This window comes from Temnothorax curvispinosus, unplaced genomic scaffold (assembly GCF_003070985.1).
Source record: "Temnothorax curvispinosus isolate PA1 unplaced genomic scaffold, ASM307098v1 QBEX01015018.1, whole genome shotgun sequence".
Taxonomy (NCBI): domain Eukaryota; kingdom Metazoa; phylum Arthropoda; class Insecta; order Hymenoptera; family Formicidae; genus Temnothorax; species Temnothorax curvispinosus.
The window spans coordinates 82,738-110,468 of NW_020224798.1; the positions used below are offsets into that span (position 1 = coordinate 82,738).

The 27,731-nt window shown below is 41.0% G+C and overlaps 2 protein-coding genes across 4 annotated transcripts in view; one reads left to right on the plus strand and one right to left on the minus strand.

Moving 5' to 3' along the window:
- LOC112465220 (pituitary homeobox x) overlaps positions 1 to 6,056 on the plus strand; it is a 34,370-nt gene extending 28,314 nt beyond the window's left edge. Inside the window, exons 4-5 of one of the 2 annotated variants that reach the window (XM_025032686.1) lie at positions 2,891 to 3,567; positions 3,871 to 6,056. In XM_025032686.1, the coding sequence (XP_024888454.1) occupies positions 2,891 to 3,567; positions 3,871 to 4,240 (1,047 nt within the window). In that variant the 3' untranslated portion in view covers positions 4,241 to 6,056. Of the gene's footprint in view, positions 1 to 2,890 lie in introns of both variants that reach the window. The other variant, XM_025032685.1, reaches the window with a different exon arrangement.
- Positions 6,057 to 20,138: 14,082 nt separating this feature from the next.
- On the minus strand, positions 20,139 to 27,538 carry LOC112465199 (progestin and adipoQ receptor family member 3). Of its 2 annotated transcripts, none has more exons than XM_025032633.1 (8): positions 27,312 to 27,538; positions 24,251 to 24,433; positions 22,150 to 22,310; positions 21,885 to 22,041; positions 21,645 to 21,797; positions 21,154 to 21,433; positions 20,857 to 21,021; positions 20,139 to 20,498 (listed from the first exon to the last, which is right to left on the minus strand). In XM_025032633.1, the coding sequence occupies exons 2-7, from the start codon at positions 24,395 to 24,397 to the stop codon at positions 20,882 to 20,884; spliced, it is 1,038 nt and encodes a 345-aa protein (XP_024888401.1). In that variant the 5' UTR covers positions 24,398 to 24,433; positions 27,312 to 27,538; the 3' UTR covers positions 20,139 to 20,498; positions 20,857 to 20,881. The 2 variants fall into 2 exon arrangements, with proteins under 2 accessions (XP_024888401.1, XP_024888403.1); XM_025032635.1 differs by lacking the exon at positions 27,312 to 27,538 and adding an exon at positions 24,638 to 24,835.
- Between the last annotated feature and the right edge of the window lie 193 nt (positions 27,539 to 27,731).

The window sequence follows — 27,731 nt, forward strand, 5'->3', positions numbered from 1 at the left end:
GGCTTGTCAATCCAGATTTATGTATATGTATAGATTTGTGGCGAATGCGGCCATTTGCTTTCGACTCTGACAGTCGATATTCACTATAATTTTTGTTCTAAAATATACGATATGTACATACATGAAGGCTATTCTGAGGCTACTGATCTATTTGACAAAAAATATTTTACGGAAAGAGACGGGAAGTAGCTATTTATTTTATATAAATTTTATATAAGTCGAAAGGTGAACACAATAGATATAAATTGGTATTTTAAAAGTGAATTTTATCAATAAACAGCAATTTCAAGCTTCGAGAATTTAATTGTAAATTTATTGCGGGCGTATTTGTAAACAACGCTATAAATTGGTGCTATAAAACGATGCCTCGGTCCGATAGGATATCGTTTGAAAACCGTTCCGCTTAAATAGGCCTTACTCAAGAGCCGGGCTCCAGTAAGACTCTCGGCTGTAAGACTCTCTTGACCGAGGAACTAACGGCGCAGCGTGGCGCGCAACTTCTGAGCGCAATGGAACAAATCGCGGTTACCCGGAAAGCCCGGAGCCCGATGTTAAGTCACGGGATTACCGCGGACGGGCCGGTGCGGTGTTCGAGGGTGTCTATGTAGCACGTAGACGTATGTGCGGCGCGGAAGACGACTGTAGGAGGGAAGAGCGACGCCGACGATGGAATGGGACAGGACAGGAGGGGCCGTAGGGGGTGTGATTGATGAGGCATCCCCGGTCACGGTCTCATTACATTTATATAAGCTTTCGTAGATTGAGCCGAACGTGCGCGCGACCGGGAGGAAGAAAGAGAGCGAATGGAGGCTTACACGGTGGCGAGGGGTCGTGATTTGATGAGATTTTATTGCCCGAATGATGTGACGCGACCATTGTTCTCCGAGTTGGTTGCCAGGCGGAAAACAATGGATTCGATTTATCGCGTCAACTGGACTACCCCCGAAATCGTACACGTCGACGTTTCCAACGTCATCGAGAATCGATCCGAAGCACTTTAATAACATATAATTTTTAGCTCATTAAAAATTACCAATAACTGCGGCAAACGCGCAGCTTTGCGTGAAAACAGATTTTATGTATCGCAGCTCGTTGCGTCAATATTTTGTGGATATTCGTCAAATTGGATTGGAAATAGCTATTAATGAGATTAACATAATATACCGATTAATTATGTCATAAATTATTATTGGAATGCGATACGCGTTGTTGATATATTTATGTCACAAACGCGATTCCTCTCACGATTCGCAGATCATTTGGTCAATAGCTGATGGAATCCAGTCAAACGATAGAGTTTTCACTCGAGTTTCGAGCGTACGTTTCGTTGACGAGTTTATGAATCAGCAGCATTAAGATTCTCCTGGTCATTCCAGATGGCTTCAGTCGAGATTTCGCGACGCTGTTAAACTTTATGGGTGCGGCATCTTGTGTGTACACGGTGCGCCTTTGCGCGAGAGAGTTTATTGATTCTCGAGTCGCGGCATCTTTCGCCCGCCGTACCATTCTGTCCTATCGAATTTACTCCCTCCTGGCTTATCGTCGTCGCCCGTAGTGTCGTGGCTACCGGGCCGCTTCGTAAAATCCAATGATGTTTCTCGTGCAGCTTACCGATGCGGAAAAAATACGCATCTATACGTAAATCTTCCGCGAGGATAGATCAAAGATTAACCATTCTTTATCGGCAAAAAAACGATAATATTATATTGATATCGCACCAACTGTGATATTAATGACAACAGGAATATATAATATAATAAAAACAATTGTTTCTTAAAGAAAATCGTTATAAAGTTATGTAAGTTAATTTATTAAAGCAAGAATTTATTAAAAAATTCCAACTATGTTTTATATATCTATCCGCCGTTATCGTCTCATTAAAATTATTCCGTTCGGTTATACAATGAAAATTACTAGCAAATTTGGACTGTTACGCGACGTTCCGAGAATAATCGTCGAGAGGAAGGAACATTATTCTTCATTAGCTAGTCTTCCGCTCCCACTTTCAATGACCCGTCGCGCCTCTTAGCGTTTCCACGGCGTGATCGTAAGGCCATCCATCTTACGGAGTATTCCGCCGACCTCCTTCAACATTGCTTCGCTTAGTATCCTTCCTTCCTTTCTTCCTATCTTGCTCCCCCTCGGCTACCATCTCCTCGTCGAATACTTACGCCACGACCCTTCGTATTTCGCATTTTCCCGCCCCCTTGCCTTACAGTTACGCGAGAGCGACGTGTATCTGAGCGCAACCACCCGTATAATTGTTCGGGGGTGAGCAGGGACGCAGGCGGGCGTCGTCGTCAAGAAAGAGAGACGACATAATCGAAGGACGTCGGGTAGGTAGGTAGGTTTGAAGGGCGAGAGAGCGAAGGGATGGGGGGGAGAGTGAAAACGGCTGACGAAGTTCGCCGTAGTATCGAGCGTGGGAGAAGGGCCGCCTTGAATTAACGCCGTCATATTTCAGGATGGAGGAGCTCGCCGGGGTTTTCTTGCTATTTGTCTCGAGATTCACCTACCGTCTGCCACGGAGCGGAACCGCCGCCCGTTGCTTTCTTCGTTGCGTTCGTGACTAATAACCTGTGTTGTGCGAACGCTCGCGAAATCTGGCGAAACACTACACGCATTGTTGTGCCTTCCCTCCTCTTCTCAATATACGAGCTATACATATACGTTAAAAACGAAATCTGGAGGGTATATAGCATTTGTATATCACAAAAGAATCACAGGGTCTCTTTTTTAAAATGCTGGTTATTCTAAAAATAGAAATAGGGAATATCGAAGAAAAGATATAACCGATATTCTTTTATTAAATTTCTCAAATAATATTCTATATATGTATTGTAGTTAATAGACACATTTTTCTCGCAACGCTCCGTTTTTCTGTTTCTAGGTCTGGTTCAAGAATAGGCGGGCGAAATGGCGGAAGAAGGAGCGTAACGCGATGAACGCCGCCGCGCAGGCCGCGGCGGATTTCAAGTCGGGCTTCAGTACAGCCAGCCTGAACGGTTTTATCGCCCAACCGTTCCCAGACCCCGACACCCTCTACAGCTCGTATAGCACGTACAACAATTGGGCCAAAGTGCCGTCGCCTTTGAGCGGCAAGAGTTTTCCCTGGATGAATACTCTGGGCTCAGTCGTGCCTGCAGCATCGCATCATCACCATCACGCTCAGGTCAGCCCAGTGAATCCCTTTAACGCCGCAGCGACGTCGGTCGCGGGCAGCCACGTGAGCGGCATGTCGGTTTCGGTCGGCCAGGCGGCCACGTCCATGTTACCGGGCATGGGTTCCGGTCTCGGTGTCGCGAGCTCGCCGGTCGCCGCGTCCGGCGCGGCGTGTCCGTACGCGGCGCCGGCGGCGCCGCATCATCCATATGGACCGCCGGTTTATACGCCCCACCATCGATCGCCCGAATCCTGCACGGTGATGACATCGAGTAGCATCGCTTCGCTACGAATGAAAGCGAAACAGCACAGCAGCGGTTACGGCGGCAGTGGCGGTGGTTCTTTCGCAGGCGGTACCACGGGCGGTACCACGGCCGGAAGTATAAGTCCCGTAAGCTCGAGAGCGTCCTCCGTTGGTGGTGGTGGCGGCAGTTTGAGCGCCTGTCAGTACGCGTTGACAACAGCGTCCGGAGCGAACCCTCACTCCCCGGGTGGTCCCGAGGCGCACGCCACCGCCAGGGCCCAAGTCTGAGGTGAAGCGGGGGCTACGTCTAGCCCCCATCATCACAACGTAGCGAATCCGAATTCCGGGAGTTCCCTCAGCGGCGGCGGTAATCAAGTGGTACCGCCGTCTGCCTCTGCGGCGGCCACGGTGTCAGGTCAGCCGAGCGACAATCAGCTCAGATCGCAAGAGTGACCCAGGCCTAGGTCCGCCGCCTCGCCGACGCTATCGTCGACGCCCTCGTCGACGACCTCGCATCCGCATTATCTCATGTACGATGAGGACGGGGCCGCGGCGGACCAAAAAATGGAAGTGGACGAGCGAGGTGTTATCGAGACAAGTAACATGGTGAATCCTGAACAGGTTGTAGCTGCCACCGCCGGTGGTATTGGCGTGGGAGTTGGTATCGGTGTAGGGGGACCGGGTACGGCCACTGGAAGTGGTACCGGACTGACTGGTTACTGGCAACATGCGACTACCGCTACCGGCTACTGGCCATCGTTATTCGACTGTTGGACGACGCCGCCGATCGCGTCCGGTTCGCAGACGCTGTCTCTGCCGCGGGATGACGATTGAGGCCAGTAGAATTTTATTGACCACTCACGTTGGCGTTGTCCTAATTCCCCCAATTTATCGCGATATCTCGTTTCGTTTCATTAAAATGTTTGATATCTTAGCGAATATAACTCGGAAATACCAGATTTATATCTCTGCCGAGAACCAAACGGAAATAATTTAGTTGTAGTATATTAAAAAATATATGTAACCAAAACGACTTCTTCACATGCCTTTATAGAACTTATAAAGGTACAAAATTATTTAAATTGTGTTAATCAGTAATCGATTGAAATTGAACATGTAATGCAAATTTTGTCGTAGAATTAGAAATATTTGGTTTTTACAAATTTTGAATTTCACTGACAACTAATAATCTTCGATTTTGGGATCTTCGCGAAAATTGAGGGTAAGGAAAAAGGGTAAAGAACTAGTGTCTATCACGATGAAAGAATTGACAGAACTTACAGTTGAAAATATTTGATTACATTGTAAATAACGATTATGCGAACAATTGACTACGTCGGGCACGATCGGCAAACTATAAGTTCAGTGAGTTCGGTGAAATCGCATTTATTCCTCGAGACAGATAACAGTTAATGGAGTACAAAAGTTAAACTTTCGCCGCGATAAAAAGTATGTTTAATCTCCCCACCCCTCATTTTCCTTTTAGGAATTTATTTTGACAAATATATTTATTTGTTCGAATACGATCCTGAATATGCATCGCGATAACAAAATAATATTATTTCGCTGAAAGAAACGAGAAGCATATTTCTTCGTGTGATGTAAATGCGCTAATTGTATGAAGCATGTTTTATTTAATAATTTTTTTTTTCGATACGATATAAAATGTGGGGTGGGGTTAATTTCTAAGAACGACGGCGCTAATAAAGATCCCGTGCGGATCACGTACTCACTATTCTGTAGATATATGTATAGTAGAACGCCGGCTCTTTATGCCGAGCGTAACTGTATACCAAAAAATTGTTACATTGTAATGACGATAATAACGATTATTCAGCAGAATATTAAAATATTATAGGCTGTAAGTAAACGGATTTATGCGTTGTACAGTGTATGGAACAAAGAGCATTCGATTAGGCGTACGTTATAAATCTGAATTAGTATTGTCGAATAATTACTAAAACAATATTCACAGTATCCTCGCGCGGCGCGTACAATTGGATTTTTCAAGTCCATCGATTTCTCTTTCTCTTCGTACTCTCTTATCGTTCCAACGACGGTGTTTATCTTATACGTATATACCCTTGATTGTGTAACTAGAGAGGCGTTAACATAACCAACGAAAATGTCCTATTTTTATAAGTAGCTTATTATTTGATAGACCACGCGTTGTGAGAAAACAAAACCAAAGTTAAACCCAAAAAATATCACGTATGTATAGTAATTATGCCGCGCGTCGAGGCCACGGAGATAATTGTATAAATTATTACGCATAACGGGGGAGTGTGGTGGTATGTCGGGGAGATTTTGACGGGGTGAAACGCGACGATGAGACACGAGGCGAACCGATCGACTTCGGAAGTCGACAGCGAGCGGCCGATATCGCCATAGAGCTCGAAGGCATAGTCATGTAAGATAGGCGTATAAGAAACGACCGCTATTTTGTATGAATCCCAATGTCGTACAAATGTTCGTCGTAATCACATATCCCAGTCCCTGCGGTGAGTGATTCGTAACGTCACGCAGAATGTTCTTCATTCCCGTTTGTCACCTCACTCGCTACGTGTAAACGTTCCTACTGGGCGATATTGAGCGCCGTAAAAGGCCCCGTTTGTAATCTAGTCACAATAAAAACCAATTCTATTCTAAAGCAACGCCTCGGAAACTATATCCCCTACCCGCGCGAGAATTCGCCGATAAGATTACGATTTTTATTCCGTGTGTCGACTCTTTTATAAACTATAGCTATTTCTTGATTATTTTAAGATTGGTCTCTTTACATTTAGTTAGTAAATGTCTCATAAAGTTAGATAAAAATTGTTATGTTCGCATCGAAGGTCAAAGCAGAGGTATGGAAATACATTTCTCTAATGCTTCGCGTGTTGTCATATTACGGAATAGGAGGCTTCATTTCAAATGGGGAGATGTTGGGCAATGAATGCCGATACATGATCGTGCTATTTATAGGTAGTTAGTTATGCGCCCCTCGGACATTGAGGGAGCATCGATAACCTACGCGGAGTTCACATGCATGCCGAGCGTGTAACGTATTGCATTACGGTGGTCGGGACGTGGCGATAAATTATGCACCCTCGGCTGGCACGCGAGGGTCGATCGTACGCTACGCTGGCTCCCAACCACCCTCATGTGCTAAACTAAACTAAACGTATATTACAATGATCGTGGCGCCGTTAATGGCGTAGCGCAGTTATAAGATGTTGCACAACCCGTATGTTTCCCTATTATGTGCTATATCGCGTACGACAGTCGCACATTAAGAAACCCGCCGGCTTTATTACGATCCAATGAATAGTAACAAAAATTTATGCGTTAATTATATTAATTAAATTGATTATTATTTAATATAATTTATATTATTGCCACGATATATTAGATATGGTATTACTTATTGTCGTCAGTTTTATAGTTATATACGTATATAATTAAAATACGTTATCGGTATTTTTTTTCAAGATCTCGGTAAGATCTCATCGCGCTGCTTAAAATTCCTCTTAATTGTATAAGTCCAATGTACAAAGAGCGTTTTATCTCTCCGCCAATTTATCTTCTTCCGTAATCTTATCACTCGTACGGCGCACGACACTTTCCTCAAAAATCTCCGAGCGTACTCCTTTAAAACTTCGTTATATCATTTATTGCCAGGAAGATTTCATAAAGAGCTTTTTTTCTTTATATATATATGTATATACTTTTCCAATATTTGAATGATATATTAATAAAAAATCATTTTCTCTCGACCATATACTTCTATTTCTGATTTTACGTTAAAAGAGAGAATATAACTTTGTCGCGTACATTTAATTAAATTATCGGGCGCGGTATCGGTTTGGTATTTCGATGAAATTTTTGACCGCGTGACACTACACACACATCTCGTGAAAAGAAATGAAAAGGGGCGTCTTCTCTCTACCAGGCGTCCTACTTTTTTCTCGCCTCGTTCCGTAACAACGAGGCTATCCCGCCTCTTCACCGGTCTCCAATTCAGAGCAGGTAATTCGGTTCTCGTCCGCCTCCGTGCATCCCCGACCGAACATTTGAATACGGACGAGCTCCAGCGAGACGTGGCAGGAAAACGAGAGACGGGAGAGATGGGAAGAGATGGAACGAAGTAGGCTAGGATAGGGTGGGCCGCCCAACCCTGCCATCCACACGTTTCCCCGACGAAATGACCTTCGCCAGTAAAAAGACGTGCCGGGACCGTCATCGTCTTCGTCGGCTTACGAACAGTCACCGTAACTCCCGAAACTTCTCTCGACGGAGTGAAAGCGCGTGGACGACGCGGGACGAGGTGGAGGAAGCGGAGGGTTTGTGGACCGTCACGGCGGGACGAATCGCGAGAGGGCGAAATACGCAAAGACGCAGACGGGCCCGTTGAGATTCGAGGATTTACCCGCGAAATAAAATCCGATACAGCCTCGTGAATATGTTGTTCTTGCTCACGACGCGCTTGCTCTCCCATGGGCGGGCGCGATCTTTTCCTCTGCGCCGCGCCGAGACACCGAGCCGCTATACGACATACGTACCCTCGACTCGGGCAGACAAATATTGCGGATCGGCACGTCACCGTAATTCCCCTCGACATTCTTACGATTACGGAATTACGCCAGATTTGCGATAACCTATTGATATCAGTTTAAGATCCGTGATTCGATAGGTCATGTCAAGAAATATGAAACAAATGCTTTTAGCAGAAGCAAAAATGCCTTTAAGATACAAGTACCTCGACAATAGCAATTTTTTTATAAATAGATTTCTGTTCTTGTTCTTTGTGTGACAATTATATTTCTATGATTATTTCCCAAGGATTAACGTCGATACATCTCGGTTATTAGTTGAAACGAGCGTTTTACCGAGACTCGTCACCTTTCACGTTTATACGTGCCGTAAAGTTTGCGCGGATCACGCGCTCAAAATATCAGGCGTCTGAGTAAGATAAAATGGCAATTAACATTAACTTGAGCAACGTGTCTCGCGAAGGGTAATAAAGATACCGGGCTGCGTATCTGCGCCATCATCGCAACCTTATCTCACGCATTGGCGTAACCAACATATTTGGCAGGTTTTACAAGAACTCCGCACCTTCGTTATTATCTCGTGTCGTCAACTCATGTAACCAAGGTCAGTAATTCATCCAAAGTAAGAAGCAATATTGGTAAAAAAATATTAACGACATTACAATGCTAATAATCATCGTTAAATACCGACTTTTAAAATTCTGAACAACTTGCTTCTGTCTTTATTTATCAAAAAGAATATTTTTCACCGATTTTTTCATGTTTAAATATGACCGACGTTAATCGTATATAAAATGTTGAATTTTAAATGTAATTCCTGCATGACGTTATTCTCTTCCGCTTCTCTGTACTTATTGTAGTCCATTGTGCAAACTATTGCACGCATACTATATTGTGCATATACCATCTAGAGTGGATCTCAGGTATGGTGTTATTTATTGCCGGTACGCGAGCTATCGCCCGTAGTGCCGTCGGCTCGAATCAAGCGACCCGTTCTCGAGTTCAACTTACTTTCAAAGTTGCTTCGACTGGCTCGTTCTTGTACCGAGAAACTCATTAGTGCGAAAATAAATGTGTTCTGTATTCTAGTAAATCGGATGGACAAGTTTTATATGAAAGACTACAATAAGTACGACTGATGTTTGTTATAAAATCGTTATATTCAATTTTTAAAATGTTAGTTCTTGCAAAATGCCTTTTTATATCGTGAATATTTTAAATTAGTGAATTTTCTTTTATTATATTTTTGTTGAAACTTGAAAATTATTTTATCGCGGACAAATAAGAACAATGAATATGTATAAAAGACCATAACTATCATTTAAAAATTAAACAAAATTTGTTTTGAATCAGCACTTTGATAAATTATTTTTTCGCTCTGTTTTAAGTGCTGTAACATCTGGAAGCCGACGTCGATCGGTCCATTTGGCGTTGATTGTTTTCGCGCATAGCAATCAGTAAGAGTGCGAAACGTTGTACTTACGTATGCACGCTGCCATAAAATCGAACTGTACTCGCATTTTCTCTCGAACGAAACTCTCGAGCGGCCCGACACCTCAAGTGATGAAATGAATACGACACGTTTCATCTGTAGAAAATAATAGGTCCTTTTTCATTACTAAATTTAAACAGTATAAATAAATTATATTAATCATAATATTTGAAATTCTAACACGGTAATAGCGATAAAAATTACAATTATGAGACACATTTATTAATTAATTAATTTAATTTAAAAAGAATTTGTAAAGAGATGTGAAAAAGATTTTTTATTAGTCTGAAAATTTCACGAGTTAAGAGACATTCAAAGCTAAGAGAAGATTTCTTACTTTTTTAAAAAAGAATATATTTTAGTTTTTTTTTTAAGAATATATATGCGAGTTTTACTATCAGTTTTGTAACCAATGTTTGTTTTAAGAATAAGAAGAACGCGCTCTGATTATTAAAAATGTTTTTCTATGCAAACTGAAAGTACATTGTCAAAATGCGTTTGTGGTTACGTTAACGGTTCGGATCGCCGGTAAGTGTTGTAGCACGCCTATAAAGTTGGTACGTCGCGGAGACCATGCATAGATGCATATAAGGATCAGCGAGGGTACTACATAATGCATCACCGCGATTCTCTCCTACCCCCATTGTGTGCGTGTGTGTCTATCCGGCGTATACGCCGCGGCATCGACTAACGTGTTTCAAATGGAGCCCTTTGTGGCTGCGGCGTCGGCGTCGAGATTGAATATAAACGCGGGAATAAGAAGCCATTTTATCACGCTTCCCGTTGAGCTTTTACTCTAGTGAAATTGAGGGCTTAGGGCGGGGGCTTAGAGAATTGGGAGAATTCTTCCTCGGCTTCGTTTGCCGCGAAAATGAAATGACGTTGCTTCGTCGGGGAGAGAACCGCTCCGCGTTTCTGCCCACGTTTAATTCTTATGGTAATCGTTAGCCACGCGCCTTCCGAATATTCTAGCTCAGCCCGACGTTACTTCGGTAAAAGCGAAGCGTTTTGCGAATCTCATGGAAATAAGCGCACGTTGAAATTTGCTGGTGCTTAACGAAGAAACGCTCTTAAAATCTGGAGGACAAACCGTGTTGATCTGGGGACAAATCGAATTGAATTATATTACTTTCGCGGATGGTGAATCTCGAACCATTCCTCAGAGTATTCTTTGTTAATCTTTAATTATAAATCTTATTCAAATAATTTGGGAAACGTGGATCATTTCGAAACGTCTGACATTTCGTTCGTAAATTATATATTTTACTGTGTACCGAGTGTTAAATCGAAATTCCGTAACACAAGTCCCGTGATGTCCTCGGTAGCGACGCAGGAGAAAAGGTCGAGTGTCAGGATAAAAAGAACGCGCATTCGACGAGCACGCACAAAACGGTGTCGTTAAGCGCGACTGACGCATCATGATTCAACGTTCTGTCGTGGAAGAGGATTCGAAACGGAGAGCCTGCACCTGCAGGGCACTTTGAAGTAAGGTAGGTAATCCCTGCTCGCACGACGGCGACTAAGCCTCCATGATTTAGAAGCTCTTGGAGTATTTTAAGAGTCCCCTTTGCTCTGCCACCCCCGAAAACAGCCGCTCGTATGAGCGCGTTCCGGCTTGTGTTTAGAAATGCAACACTGTCCACCGTTGTCTTGACTTGGCTAATCTTCCCATAGTTATGCTATCACTTTGTCGCGTTCTCAGTATCTGTATGTTATGTCTTAATCTCTGACACGCGCGAGAGGATAAGTTGCCATTCCAAAAACGAAAGTCGTTTCAAAAGTCAAATTTTAACTTTTCAGCAATGTCGACTTATAAATAAAAATTAAGTTCACACGTTTGTTGTATTCGTATTTCTAAAACAAATTCAAGTTATAGAAAAGAATAACAAAACCACCTAATTTTATATTTGTAAAGGTAATCATAAACCCTGACAATATCTGTACATAAAATATCATGAGAAATTGCATTATTTATTTAATTACATAAATATATTTTTAAAAACTCATATGTGTCCAATGAAAATAGAGTATATAAAAAGTAAGTAGTTAATATAATAATTTTTCAAAGTCGGAAAACACAAAACATAATTATTTAATCCATAATCTTTGCAGGCACACAAGACGAAGTAAAATGTGTGCAATTATTATTATCATGTTAATTAATATTTATACATAACGAAATCGATCATCATCTCTTTACTTTGATTTGTTCGAGAGAGAACAGCGATGAATAAAGGTAAAATTACTTTATGGAAGAGCAATAATAAAATTTACTCGCCAAGCGAGCGTGAAGCCGGGAGCAAACGATTCTGGAAGCGTGTATGCCAAAACCAACTCGTCGTGGAAGGCAGCTCGGGTAAAGAAAAACGAAGAGGGTTGCCGGGATATCGTGAGAGAGAAACGAGGGAAACCTTGGCCATCCTCTGGCAATGGCCCTCTTCAGCGACGTACCTCGAGAGCAGGCTAACCTCCTGGGCTACCACCTTTTCCAACCTAGCAACTACCCTCCGCCCTTCCCTTTTCTCGCTCGTTGAATCTAATTACATCCGCCAAGACCTACCCGCCCCACAGAGTGAGCGGAAACTTACGGGGAGTACGGGAGAGACGGAAGGAGGGACCAGGAAGACCAGAGCGAGGGAGAAAGAGATTGGACCCAGGAGATAGGGAGTAATGGAGAGAGAAAGCAGAGGGAGAACGAGAAACAGAGAGAGAGAGAGAGAGAGAGAAGCGAAGAGAGGGTGAGCGTAGAGAAGCAGAGCGTTGCCAGGCGACGGGAGCCATCTTGGAGGGTTGCAGCCACTAATGGCCTAATGAATTTAATGGAGGCTCCCCGATATAGAGTAGCAGGAGAACCAAGGTGGAGAATAACGGAGGCGAAAGAAGAGAAAAGGAAGAGACTGAGTTTAGAAAGAGAAGAGTGCAAGTCGCCGTCGTCGTCGTCATCGTTGTCCCCGTCGTCGTCGACACTCCTCGCGCTTCTAATTCTCCCCGGTGTCGGTGAACACCGAAACCAACGAACTCTTGGTGAAAGTCCAACGGAGAAACGTAGAGAAAAAAAAACGGTGGTGGAAAGACAGCAGGCAGGTAGGAAAAGAGAGGGGAAAGAAAATCGTCGGTTTTCCGGACTGCCGAGCGCGACGCGGGGGTGGTGCATTAACCGAGCGTAGCATTCGGAAAGCCGAGAATGGTCTACCTCTTGGATTTTCGCAATTAAGTAAAAAACGAGCGTCTGTCTGTCGCTTGTAGGAAAAAGCGACGACTTGTGCCGTGCCTTCTCGCAAAAATCGAGAATAACGAGTAGGATAACAATTAACAAATAGAAGAGATGAATAAAAAACAGCAGCTGTTATAAGTATATATTTTTCAAATGTAGAAGAGCAATTATTTCTAGTTATTACGAAATTTTGATTATATTACGAGTTGCAAACCATAATTATGCACATGTGTTTTGTACGGTCAAGTTATGGGTATCGGTTATATACTATCGAAGCTTGATTGAATTAATTATCGTCGCTGCATTGTCGACGTCTCTCACATATAATGTCGGCGAATGCTACCATAAGCCTGTTTCCTCGCAAGGCAACTCGAGAGATTCGAAAGATTGATCGCCGCGTGCCTCGCTCACGCGTGCGCGTGGTGCATCGCGATGCCGGCGGCATGAAGAGAGTAATTCCGCGTTAAAAAGAAGGAAAATATAGGTCGCGTTTATACGCGGCAACGACGCGAGTGTCGTTTGCCGGTACGTGCGTGGCGAACGATCCGAGAAGGCGAAAAAGTAATAACGGTTACAGGTGGCTTTTAAACCCGTCTCTCGATCCACCCGGCCTCCGCTCGCGAAAAGGATGAGGGAGGGAAAGAGTTAACTTTATTAATTATTTTTAATTTTATCCGGCCTTCCTTCCACTTTGACATCAATAAGCGAGAAGATGGACAAATTAGGAGATGCGACCACGGCTGAATTACTATTGACGAACAAACCCCTCGCGCACGCGCGCGAATTCTCTTTTAGTCTGCGAAATTAACAGAAGTAAACGAACTTCTAAGATTCTAGATTCAACCGCGAGAATACTATCTGACGCATTTATTGCCACTAAACAGTATAACGTTTTCGTCGGATTTCTCGCTTTGACATAAGATTGCATGCGTTAGAAAATAATTTCTGATAAGATTGCGTATGTGATATGAAAAATGTATGCCGGAATTGCAAGAACTATTCGTTTAATTATCCTATCGCAGTAGGATTTAATGCAGTAAAAAAAAATAAGCGCAAGATTTTCGGTAGATTTTAATTTTGTTGTTTTCAAAAATATCGCAGAAATATTTTTTACCAATTTTTGCATAAATTTTTACGTTCAGTTATTTTACATTCAATTTGGCACACATGTAAAAAAAACTTAACTTCTATTAGAAATAAAGCAGTTTAAAGTACTAGAATGAGTTATATAATCAAAAATATTATTTCGATACGCATGTGTATTAACAGCATACAATATGAATTATATGCTAATAAATTAATAAGAAAATCAGGCAGAAATATTATTTAAAAAATTCGCAATATTTGATTACTTCAGAATAATACCAAAAATATATATACATATATCTTATGTTTAATACAAGTAAATTGTAGCAAAAATGGCAATGCATATATATGTAACAGTGACATCCCGCTAACGGTAAAATCAATAAGACATCGGGCTTCATTTAACAATGAAGACACGCAGAAAACGGCGTGCTATAAGTGCTGCGTAAACACTGCGCCAACGTAATTGAAGCGGTACGGAAAAAAAGCGCGGCGATTCTCGTCGTTCTTCTATCTATGTCGACGTGGCGTAGGTTACAACTGTACGTTATATATGGTTTCCTATCTTTACAATAATCTCATATCGTATGCGCCAGTTATCAGTGTGCAAACAACCCTTTCGAGGGGACCACGCGCGCACGTGTTTCACTCGAGATTTATCTGATTCGTGCTGTATATGCGCGTATATGCGTGAGCCTCGTCTCTATTGCCGCTTCGCTCGCTCGTACGTTGCAACCACGATCTTGTGAGCTCAATCAGCGTAATTGTGATACGGGAGTAAATTATGATATTGAAGTGTCTCGTCCGGTTTTAATCTCAGTCTTTCAATAAGAAATATGAAATCGTTAGAAAATTACCAAAGATAAAATAATTATTTGTTCAGTCTATAAAAAGTAACGATTATACCCGATTATACATTAACCGAAAATCGATAAAGAATGTCGATCACTAATAAGATATATTTATCATATATTTACAAAAATATCGATAGCTTAATGTAAAAAAATTGCGATTAAAATTGCAATCAAAAAACTAATAATTTTTGCGTTATTATTATGCCACCTATTATAAATTTAAATTAGAGAACAAATTAAATATTCAATTTCAAAAATGCAGTGCAAAATTCAATTACATAAAAAAGTAGACTCGATATTCGACTCGGTCATATCAAGTATCATTTTCGAACCGCTGCAAAATGAATCAGATAAAAATAAGACGCGTCACCGAGACCGAGGAAAATCGGTCGACGCGTTCGCCGAGTTAGGAATGAATGAAAGAGTCGGTGGCCCAGGGAAAATAGGGCGACGGGAGGTCCTAACCTCGAGCAGATGAGACAGAATTGAATGGACGTCACGAAGGTACGGGATAAGGTGGCGAGCGGAAGAAAGAGAACGGGAGAGACGAGAAAAGGTGGAAAATGTGATAGAAGTAAAATCAAGAACGAGAGAGGAGGAGAGGGCAAATGAGCAGACAACGAAAGAGAGACAGAGAGAGAGAGAGGGAGAGGGAGACGAGAAAGGACCACGGGGAATACACGGGCGATGAGACGAGACCGGATGAGATGAGATGATAGTGTTGCATGTAGCGCGTGCGCGTACCGACTCAATAAACATCCGTGGAAGCCTCGGTAAGACTCGGGCCGCGCTCTGGATTACCGGTGCTACTTTCCTTTATTTTCCCGGACGCAATGCCCACACCCCTTTCACTCTCTTTTCCTTCCTACGTCCTTCTCGTTTATCCCTGTCGTTTCCGTCGCGTTACTTCCCTTTCACGCGATTCTTCTTTACCCGCCCGTCATCCGTTCTCCGTTTCTCTCTTTTACCCGCACGCCATGTTGCTATTTTTCTCTCCCGCTCACACACGCCATTGTCCTTTTCGACCTCTTTCTCCATTTCGTTCTTGACCCGCCTCCACCCACCCGATTCCCTTTAGTGGAACAGATGGAGACTCGTCACTCTCGAACTGTCTCCCTGCTTCGAATTGTTATTCTCTCGGACGAAATGGAAACTCCCGGTATCCTATTCCCGGCTCCCGTACACTCGCGAAACTGAGCTTCCGGATAATCCACTGATTTGTCCCGTAATCACGAGCCACCGGCCGTCGTCAATTTGATGCCACAGTACTCGACGAATCGCAAGTCGTCCGTTTCAAACCGCAACATCGAACCGTTAAATGAGTTAGATATTTATATGAAACAGAGGGCCGTTATTATATCTGCTATATAACAATTTCACATCATAGAGCTTTTAGAAACTATTTCATGAACACGACTTTGACGATTCCCTAGCAAATTCGGAGCTATCATATGAAGAGTATAAAATATAAGCCCATTATTTGTACATTTATTTTATATAAATTAGAATATCGCAAAGTCAAGATAAATTTTACGAACTAAAGATTTCCGCTATTCCTATTCTGAACGCATTGCTGCAATCTCTTAATATTCAACATTGAATCTTCATTAAAACTTCAACTTGGTCAAGGAATCGGAAATTGAGATCGGTGGATTTGGGACACCTCGTTGAAGTCCGTGATATAAATATAAATCGGGGACAGTATATAGGGGCATACTATAGGCGAAGCGATTTCCCTTCGGGGCGTAAAGCCGATAATCGATGAATCGAACCGCGTTTAATCATTCTTTCGAGCAAACGAGCGAGCAAGCGAGCCCTGGGCGGTTTTTAGCGCGAGCGACGCCCGCCGCCGCGCCGCGCGCCGGGCGAAAGACAACGAAGAGTGCCGCCTAAAACCGATAATTGGCGACCGAGATTAACGTTTCTGTTGTCTCTGACGACGGAATAATGTGTACACTCGTACCGGCCCGGCTCGCTCGCTCGCTCTCTGCCATCGACTCCGCCGTGTGACTGCCATTAAAATCTCGGAAAGCAGCGAGAGCGAAGCACCAAGCGTAACGGCCGAGCCGAGAGCGAGAGCTCCCGGTAGATGGGTACATAAAACCGCTTTTACGGTGGAGAGATTAGCCGACGGATTTCAGCGCGATCGCGGGCGATTACGCGCCTTATAATATTTTAGTACTGACGATTAAAGGATTGGCTTCGCAGCTGATTCGCGGAACCTAATTCCGCGGAATCTTCTCGCGGTACTTCCGAAGCGCCGAGTGACCGAGAACGGCAGAATGTTTTTCTATTTGGATAATTCGAATACAAATAAAATGTTTAATCAACACGTTGACAACGAGATACCTATTATGTGAAAATGTGATAAATGTTTGATTTAAAATTTAAATGATTATATCACGCGGCGCGTATTGTGTCAAGCAGATTAATATATTACTGTGATTTTCTTTATTAAATTATATTTTTCTGCATAGAAAGACATAAATCTTGATGCTGCCAATGAAGAAGATGACATCTTAAAATTACGTAAGTTTTCATAAGTAATATTTTATTAATAAGAAGGAGAAAGATGTATATAAGCGTGTTGTTTATATTATATACAAAAAAGACCGACTTTAGAGATTAATTATTTTAAAACTTAGATTATGTCTACTCACATAATTCCAATTCTATAAAGAGTTTGTTTTATCTTGGTTAAGGATTTTCGTTACTCCGTGTCGTTTAATTTTTGGCAATGCGCAAAGAAATACATGAAATAAGAACGACGCGAAAAATGATATACCCTGATAAGGTACGTCTTACGGGGATATCGCCGCTCTCGGCAGCTAATGAAAAGCGCGAGCGAAGGTGCTCGAATGCACGTAGCAAGGATGATGAGTGGCGAAGGACGAGGCGTAAAGGAGCGGAGGAATAGGAGGTACTCGAGGATGTGAAGTAGGGTGATTTTGCCGAGGCCTTCTAAGCGGCGGGATTAAGTGCTACGTAAATTCTACCGCGCGCTCCTTCTTTCTTGCATGGATAAAGAATCGCCGCCGCCTCGGTTAGACGCATCGTCGACGGAAGAAAAGTGAAAGTCGCTTCGCCGTGGACGCAAAAGGATTGCAGGAGGGATTACAGGAGTCTCGGTAAGACGGAAGGATACTCCGCAACGGGATCATTACTTTATCGTAATAAACAGGAACAGTTACCTTTAATTATCGGTAAAGTAACGATTACCGTTACTTTGTATTTTTTTTTCCCCCATAAAATCGATACGATTGTTTAGCAATCAATCGGGAATGACGTAAACTTAAACCGCAAATTATAGATTTTGAAAAACAGCGATTTGAAAAATTTTGTAATTTAAAAAAATTATTTGCACTGATTTGTTTGTTAGCGTACTACGCTTTTAAAAATCGTTACACAATTGTTCGTTTTTTTTTTTACTTTATAATCTTGTAAATTAATCTCACAGGATAAAATTTTTTAGTTACAAATTAAACCAAGAATTAAATAATTACAACTCAAATAAGAAATTTTGTATTATTATATCTATATCGCTCGAGTTTAATTGAGGAAATACTTTATTCCTATAAAATTATTTTCCAACTCTGCGTCAGAGTGATTGCTATATAAAATAATTTATTGCTGTATAAAAGAAAAACAATCAGAAATAGAGGAAATATCAACCGTATTGCCGAAGTATTGCCGTGAGGAATTAAATGAATTATTTCGGCTATTTCGAAGTTCTATTTCATGATTTCATGCATCAAGGATACAAGTAGGATTAACATCGGTGTAATGTCGCCGAGTTACATTTAGATACCATACGTTTGCAATAATGGTCCTTATGCTCATTCGTGAATAAATGAAACGCGACGTCTATAAGAAGGTCCTTTCTCGCATATTCGCAGCGTTGGAAACTCGGTGAATTTACACTGATATTTAATCTCGATTCCATATGTACCTTCATATCCGTATCCGGGAGTAATACGGAAATCACGGAGTAATACGTGATTTCAGACATATACATATTATAATTGCGATATTACGCGATTCTCGCGTATCGAATGTACGATGATATCAAAGTAGCGATCGAAATTGAAACTCCACGCTACGCAGCGGAGTGATTAACGCAAAACCTCAAAAAGCCGGTAATGGCGGAACGAGACTCCCCGTTCCGGCGAAACGCAACTTGCCGCGTCAGAAACGCACGCGAGTTGGATATATCACATTGCATATTTGTCACATACCTGATACGCGCTGCCGGGAATCCCGATTTCTGCGGTATTTCCGACCTTTCCGACGAATCTCTCGCGAACGATCAAGATAATTTTGCGGCGAACAGCGCGAGAAGTACGCGCGCGGTTTACGACTCGCACCCACCGCTCGCACGAACTGCCGTACGTTTGAATTCGTGAGGAGGGCGATGGCGCCATCTCGCGGCGAGATCGAAAGTTCATCGGCCTGTATCGGGTGAGTAGAATAGTCGGTTATTCTGGTATATCATATGAGTTAGAAGATTACAGATCGCGAAGGTAAATGTTCAATGGAACCTGCTCAATAGATAATAATATCTCTCTCTCTCTCTCTCTTTTTCTTGTTGCTAATTTAATAAATAATTAAAAATAATGATTAATGGAGCAATTATACGTACAAAATGATTGTGTACGTACAAATGGTTAGATATAAAGGAAGGAAAATGCTCTTATTTATAAATAAAATATTTATTTTTCTTATTTAACGATTTAGGGAACAACATTGTTTCAACGTTACAGTTATTAACACCTAACTGTTTATTTATATGCAATGATGTATATTGTGTAAGGACCGCTTTAGAACGCGGCATGCATGTTGGAATCAGTCAAGAATTTTAATATACGTATTGTGTGTTTGATATCGTTTGGTATGTAAGCCTCATTTCTGCGCACGAATTACAAAATATGTATATACCCCGGAAGTGTAATGGGAATTTGCAAAGTTATCTAATATCTCGACTTTGACCGCGTTGTAAAAGCGGCCATCAATGTCGTCAAGAGCGCTTTGATTAATCAATCGCCGATATCTCGTTAACATTACATCACAGATATCAGCAATTCTTCACCGGAAGCGATGGAAAGACTTACTTTTGCATCAGAAATGGAAACCCACGACCTGATATTTGTAATATCGTTCACAAAATAGTGAAACGACGATGGAAAGACACACTTTTGTGCCAGAGATAAAAACCCACGTCCCGATATTTCTCTAATATCGTTCACCAAAAAAAGTGTCACGAAAAACACTGAATTCATTATAGTCTATATATCGAACAGTATAAAATCCCCAGTCCTCTCCTTGGAACGTAATAAAAAAGAAACAGCTCTTATAGAAATATATTTCTAAAAACAAAGAGTCGCGTTGATTCCAGCAGGAAATGGTTACGAAATATTCATCCTCCGTGTTGTCGTTGTTAAAAATTTGTTCGTTTCTTTATGGATTTTAGTTGATTAAATGTTTGTAAATCTAAAAAATTTTTCAATCCGGGATTAAGTTGAAAGAACGCTTTTTTCTAGCGATACTAAAAATATTTAATATTAATTAGTTTTGTATTTAGTCCTGCTAGAATTAAAGATCAGAAAATAAAAAACATTTAGGATAAAACTAGCTGTCACGAAACAGATATAAATAGTGATATCAAATAAATATAAATAGAGCTGCGGAATGTCGTGGCTTATATACATCCACGGCGAGTCTCTTTCCATCCAGAACGTCGCATGTATTTCCTAAAGGTGTACGTGTCGCGACTATCGATGCGCGTAAACACGCAGTGGATTTTGTATCTCGCAAGACGTATTCTTCAAAACACTATAAAACGGCGGTTCCGCGGTCCACGACGACCAAGCACCCGTCTTCATCATGCAAGAGCAATCCATGGCGAGAACGGATTCTGCAACAAAATGTTTGCAATCCTAAATCGCAGATTCGTCTCTGTAATTCGGTAGTTTTAACTAAATCGTAATTAATCGTAATTAATAAATTAGAAATGTTTTGAAAAACTTTCCTGGCTGTGTATGCACACGTACAATATTTTTAACTTTTATGTTTTTTTTTATCAAAAAATAGATGGATGTTTAGAATTGTTGTCGCTCTGGCATTATACTTGAAACATCTTAGATATTTCTAGGCACAACCGACGATCATACAGCAACGGTCATATTTGATATTGCGAAAACGTAACATGATTTACATATCAGTGTCACCATCAGTCACAACTGGCGTAGAGTTACGACCATTATCACGCGTACCTGGCTGGTCGCCGGAATCCGTATGTCATAATGCCGCACTGCTCGGACATCCGTGATTCATTCTGTATTCCACGTAAAGCATTCCAGTGTTGTGCCAATAATAGAGGGCTAGCACGACCAACGCGTGCCACCATTGATGTGACGAGCCGACGTAGTCCACCCAGCCTATAGGAAACGTCGCATATTGTCAACGTTTATTCAACAACAATGTGCAATTATACCATTATTCAGTACTGAGTACAGTATGAAGCAAGGAACATCGTTATGGTAACGAGAGCGGTAATCGTCCACAATTACCTGGATAAAAACGTTCGGGTATCTTGAGCATATAGAACGCGAATGCTATCGCGTTAATAATGTACATTCCTATCACCCTCGGAATGAGCATTTTAACGATCGGGTTATCAAAGCCACCCATCGCAAAGGTCCAATGCAGCGTTGGCAGCACGCCATATATCGCCCAGCTCACGAATACGGCCAGCTTAACGTTGCTATTGATGTTCAGTCTCGGTATTTGCAGTATCATCGCGAAAATGAAGATCGCGAGCACGGTTATGAGGTAAAATCGCTGCAGCTCCTGTAAAAGATTCACGGATTCGAGACCGACTTGATTTATCGATCGCATTGACACGAGTATGCCGGAAAACGCTTTAATTATTTCTGTAAGCTCTCGAAACGCAAACTATCGCGTGTACATAAACACAAATATGAAAACTTTCTTCGTATAAGCTTCGTATGACGTATAGAGTCGCTGAAATTATAGCTAGAGAAATCGATGTTTTCTTCACCTTGTGACACCAAAAGGCATAGTAAACCCCCGACATATATATCGACAGCATGCTCAGGGCAATACCGAATAAGTCGAAGGATAGGAAGCACCAGTAATCTCTCTCGCTTCGGCACGAGAAGGTGTGATACACGGACGACAGGATCATGCATATCTGAAAACAGTTTCATTTATTTACTTTATTATATTTTAACAAGTCATGTGATATTGCACGCTGCCAAGTTTTTACAGATTTTAATACCTGAAAACAGAGAAGCAGCAAGGACACAATCAGTTTGTCGCCAAACGGCGCGTGAATGTTCAGTAGACAGAGATCATATAAGGTCAGACCAAAGAAGAGCATCCAGCCAAAGATGTGACTCCATATGTTCACGGTCTCGTTCGTCCACCAAAATATGCTGAAACACGCAATATTTTCGTGAAGAAGCGCACGCTGTCGGACTATACGTTTATTATCTCCGAGATATTCGTTTATCGCAAATGCGTTGAGGAATGTTAAAATCAACCTCTCGAGACATAGTTTGGTGGTCAGGGAGCCTCGATAGCCACGCCGTATGTAGGGATTGTGCTGAAGGAATTCAGGTGCCTCCTCGAACCGTAGCAAACGTCTCAGCTTTTCTTCTTCCTCTGGTGTAATTTCCTTCTTGGCTGTCGAATCGCCGCATATCTATTTCAAGACAGAAGGTCAAAACAAATTAAACGTATCCGAACACAAAAGTCTAAAAAAGAATAGTTAAAATTTTAGATATTTGCACGGTACTTTTTATATTTTTATGTTATCCGGATAAAGTATTCAATATTGCAAAAAAATCGTGAATCTTCTTTGTTAGTATATTAAAGACTAAACTGAGAAAAAACACTATTTAAACATTAAAGTATCGAATTTAATTTTAAAAAATATTAATTATATATAAATTTTAATATATTTTTTAAATTATTGATTATTCCACCTTTTTCTCTTTCTCTCTCTCTAATATATTCTAACATACTGATACGTTTTTTTGAAATAGTCATGTAAAAAAATTGCAGTCTTCTTGTATAACAGAATACAACTGAACGGGGAAAAAATGAAACTTTTGTTTCGTGCAAGTAACTGTTGAATCTAAACTTCAATCATAAGTGCATAAGTCACTTACATAAGAAGTCCGTGCAATGACGTTTTATTGCACTTGGAGTATTCTGAACAATACGAAGTGCTTTCATCGCTTTCGTTTGTTACATTCCTCAGCGATGTAAACTTGCCGCAGCAACAATGGAATGATGTGACTTTACGATGCGATGAATTCTCCTTTTTTAATTTGGTATAATTATTACTATTATTAGAAAGAGAAAACGTTGTCCATGTTAAAATTAAAGTTCTCGTGGCTTAAAAATTTCACCACTTTCAATTGTATCTTTATGATAATTAAAAACAATATATAATATTTAAAATAAATTAAGAAAAAGATTAATTAATCGCACAAAGAGTAAATTATAAAATATTCAACTTTCTAATATTAAAATATTTGTTGCAAGCTTTATTTCTATGTCTTACAAATATCTATTTGAAGTATAGTTTTATCCCTATAGTTTTGATGCCCGCAAGATAGAAAGTTATTTTCTATATGAAAGGGGATTGACAAGTGAATTCAATGGATGTAGATTGCGCTCCTAATGACTCGGAAAGAGCCTACACGAGACGAAGATGTAGACAAGAAGAGTTTCGTTCATACTAGCTATATCTTTCACAGATATGCGAATGCGGTAAGTAGGCCGCAACGGGACCTGCCTTTCATCCGAGTGTGTCAAGTTTACGCCATCCGTTTTCCTCTCGTGTCGTAAGTTTGCAGCTAGTGAAATCGATTCTCGTTGCTACGCCAGCGCGAAGTAATATTGACCGCGATTGAGTGCGAGTATCGCGGAAAATGAAGAATAATCAGCAAATAATTTCAGATTTCAAGTTGAAATACAATTACAAGATTTCAGATTTTTCGTTGAGATATAAAACAGAAAACAATGTTATACTTTTGCCTTATAATGAGCACTCGTCGGACGATTAACAGTCAATTTACGTATTATGCCCGAACAGATCGTTAATCGCTTATTATCGGAAGCTGCAAATGATGAATGCATTTTTGCAAAACAGACTTAATTTGTTAATCTCTAACTTGATGGAAAAATCCTGTTAATCCTCGTGACGTACACGAGAAAAGGAGAAATGTAAAATTACAGAATTTATCGCGTAACCCAGAAAGTCGTAGTCGCGTGTCTTGGTCTCGGAAAAAGCGGAAGCGGCTAGATGACTTCAACAAGAAATGGAGCATATCAACTTTACAGTGTCCTTTGCGTGGAGCTGTTACTTCCGGAATCAGATCCTCGATTTTATCCGAGGAAATTATCGCGAAAGTCTTTCATCATCGTTATCTGCAGTGATACGCAGATAACATTTGTTATTTACTAATCCCATTACGAACCGCATAATCACTCGGCATTTTATTACGCTTTCATTTTTAATTTCCTCTCCTTAAAATTTATTCTTGAGTCTTAATTAATAATTTTAATCTGTTTTGAATTTAGAGAATCTCGTTTGACACGATGAAGATGTCGGGTATGCACACATTGACTGACCTTGTTGACGAGCGGCTTGTTCGCTTCTTGCGCCAATTCTGCCGCAGATTGCTTTTCATGACTATTATTGTTGTGCAGTTGGCCATTATTAGTCTCTTTTTCACAGTGGTCGCTAACCTCCTCTACGCCTGCAAGTAGTTTCATCATTCAAACGGCGTAGACCTTTTGTGCAGCACCTGCTTCCTGAAAGACATAACGATAGAAAGATTGGAGACAACCGTTAACCGTTCATCATGTTATCCGCGATAACATTACTGTCAAACAAGACCTGATCCAGCGTATATAATTTTCATTTGACGCACGATGTGTAGAATTTCAAAGACTCGTTACAATGTATTTAAATAGTTAAACTCGGGGAGGTTAATTACATACAAAACCTCTGCATACCTCGAAGAGATATGTGGAGGTATACGTATGTGAAGTATACGTAAAAAGAAATACATTTAGATATTAATTTTGCAGGAATTTCACGATGATCTCCGTCGTGAGGTAGCAGTTTTTCACGGTCTTCATTATGAATTAGCAACTTCTTAAATCCGAACGTAATTACAACGTTTTGATACACGCTATTAGATATCTATAGAAAAGAAACATAAATGCGATAAACTTTAAGTTATTCCTATTAGGGGAGGAAACATTTTTTTTTTAACATTCCGACTTTTCCTCGCCTAGAAAGTTCCTTAATCTTTCATCAATTCACTATATATACATACAGCGAAAATTATATCATGCGATATCGTTCGTTTTTAATCTTAATGGTTCGTACGATGACAAGCGATCCATTGTATCGTACGGTAATTGGTGCAATTACTACTTGCGTATTAACGAAGAGATAAATATAAGAGTAAAATTTTTATTCATCAAGACAATCATATACTTTTCATAGACCTCCGACTAGAAATACGAGTTTGATATATAAGGTGACGTCGATATATACGTAACTTTCTCGAGAAAGGAGATTGCCGCGTGCGTACGGAAAGCAAGCAGTAACCGTCGTAAGCAGCGGAATGCTTTCTTACGTGACGCCGTCTAATTGGAAGTGAATTTTATTTGCAGCCGCACAAAGAGTCAGAATATCATTACTTATTGTTAGTTAAGCGGTAGTTAAGGGGCAAAAACTGCGCGAAGGCTGCGCAAGAGAAAAATCGTGGAAACGCTTAACTTTCGAGCGCCACGCGAAATCGACCGATTAGAAATCTCGCGGTTGAGCCGAAAAGAATATTCGGGCCGATATTTTACGAATTTCTAGTCGTTATTATTAGAAAATATGAAACGGGATTATATTCACATTAACGCACGCAACACACGCGGATAGCGTGTTAGGAGCGAAAAAGCTTGCTCCGGAGAATCGCGACGTCCTAGTTGTCTTTTTATCTGGACTCCGTGTGAGAGGAGGAGATTTCTGTTCAGTTCACTCTCTCTTCATCACGCGACTACGTCTAATCTGCGAGAAAGTCGCAGGCGCACTTTGGAATCTGTTCAGATCGTACGTTTACACCCGATGAAAAGTACTGTTGCACAGATTATATTTTCACCATTATATATACGAGCAGGAAGTAACTCGGCAGCATGTTCGCGTAACGATTTGTATAATCTTGAAATTGCTGCCCTTTCCATATCATGGTGTTTGATATTGATTTTACTGATATATATTTTATTGACACACAATAATGACTCGTTTTGTAATAAAATAAATATATTAAATCAATACACGAAAATGATAATTTACATTGAATACGGCCGAGAGTGTCACACAGGTAGACCAATGTGCAGTCAGCTAGTTTTTTTACATCTTTAATTTATTATGTGCAAAAGGATAAATAGATTTACCGTAACTCGTGACTAGAATAACGTGAATAACGTGTTTTTGACATCGTAAATAAATGAATATGTGATAAACAACTAAATAATTAATAATTTCAATATTATGTTTTTTACGGAAGTAATAGAAAGGAAGGTTTCTATAACGTGTAACTCTATAATTGCGCAATTATTGAAGTGTTGCCATAAACACAGCGCATTGTATTGATAAATAAAAATTAATTGGCGTACTTATCTTTTTGTTGATACGAAAGGAGTAATTGCATCAATTGCTACACAATGGATAATAGCATTATCATCGTGCGAACAATTAAGAACAAAGGCGAACGATATCATATAATAAAATTCTGCACTTTAATGAATTGATTGGTATAATACTCATTCATCGAATCAAGAAATTTTGTTGATAAAATTACATTAAATATAAATAAATACGTACGCATTATTTTTAAGAATATAATTGCATATATATATATAACAATTACCTTTATTAAGAAGTCGGAAGTTTAATTTATAACGTTCTACATCTTTAATTAATTGCATATTAATCTTATTATATGAGTCGAATCTCCAATTCATTAAATGATAATGAATTAAGTAAATGTGACTGTGGTCGCACATTTCGATATGTATACCACGTGTATATATATATCACTATTCAGTAGGTCAAGCTAATGACCCGTAAAGACGTCAGTTATTAAACTTCCTTAGCAAACGCGATTACCATCTCTTCTCCTAGTTTGCAGGACAAAGTCCCACTACCTGTAATAGTATGCTTTATAGTAAAGCCACGTCGAAAGTAAGATATGACATTGAATTCATCGAGCGAGGCGATGCGGTGCTAACTTTGGTGCGAGATTCATTTGTCTTTGTTCAATTAGCCGCGCTTCAGAATGCACTTTAAATGCGTGCGAGATTTGGGCGAAGACGCGGGTTCTCCCAATGCAAATGGGGAATCACCTGTTCGCGTATCTGATCGTGTTATACAGAAAAAGACTTAATTTATCTTTGCATCAGCGATATTTAAAAAGATATAAAACTACCTTATATCTTTTGATAAATATCTACAGTTAATACAATTATCTTCTTCATAAATATTGTAAAAAGCGACACGTGTCTCGTTCGATGATACCGGTCGATACAATATAATTAGCATGTTTATTTTTATCATTAACACTCGAGTTTCGCTTTCCGCTTTCGGATGACGCTTCAACGAGCGGTATCCGAGTAAATCACGTACCTCGTGGAGCGGCGATCGACGGTTCTGCGGACGGTCGAGGAAACGGAGAGTCATCGACGTCTCTTGGTCGGGCGTCCGGGCTTTGCGCTTACCGACGCATTGGCGCACTCTTCACGTGTGCGAATCTCACCGCGGCGTATCGGACCGCAACGCGATTTCATCGACCGCACCGAGCGCGCCGAGCAGAACACTGGCAGTGAGCGTCAGATTGCGAAGTGACGGCGGCGGTGGTGGTGGCGGCGGCGACGACGAAGATGACGGCGACTAGCCAGGGTCGCTCCCGATGTACATACGTCCCGCATGAAGAGCACATGCTCGGGGATCAACGGTCCCCCCCGTACTCGAGACACAAAGGGGGGTATCTCGCTGGCACATACTTTCACTGCTTGGACGGCGAGCGCTCGTCCGGTTCTCCATGGA

Excerpts from the sequence above, each read along its gene's own strand:
- LOC112465199 (XM_025032633.1), bottom strand. The coding sequence starts at position 24,397 with ATGATGAAACTACTTGCAGGCGTAGAGGAGGTTAGCGACCACTGTGAA. Across the intron at positions 21,798-21,884 it reads TGCTGCTTCTCTGTTTTCAG|ATATGCATGATCCTGTCGTC; the intron begins GTATTAAAATCT and ends AACTGTTTTCAG. Across the intron at positions 21,434-21,644 it reads ATGCCTTTTGGTGTCACAAG|GAGCTGCAGCGATTTTACCT; the intron begins GTGAAGAAAACA and ends AATCTTTTACAG.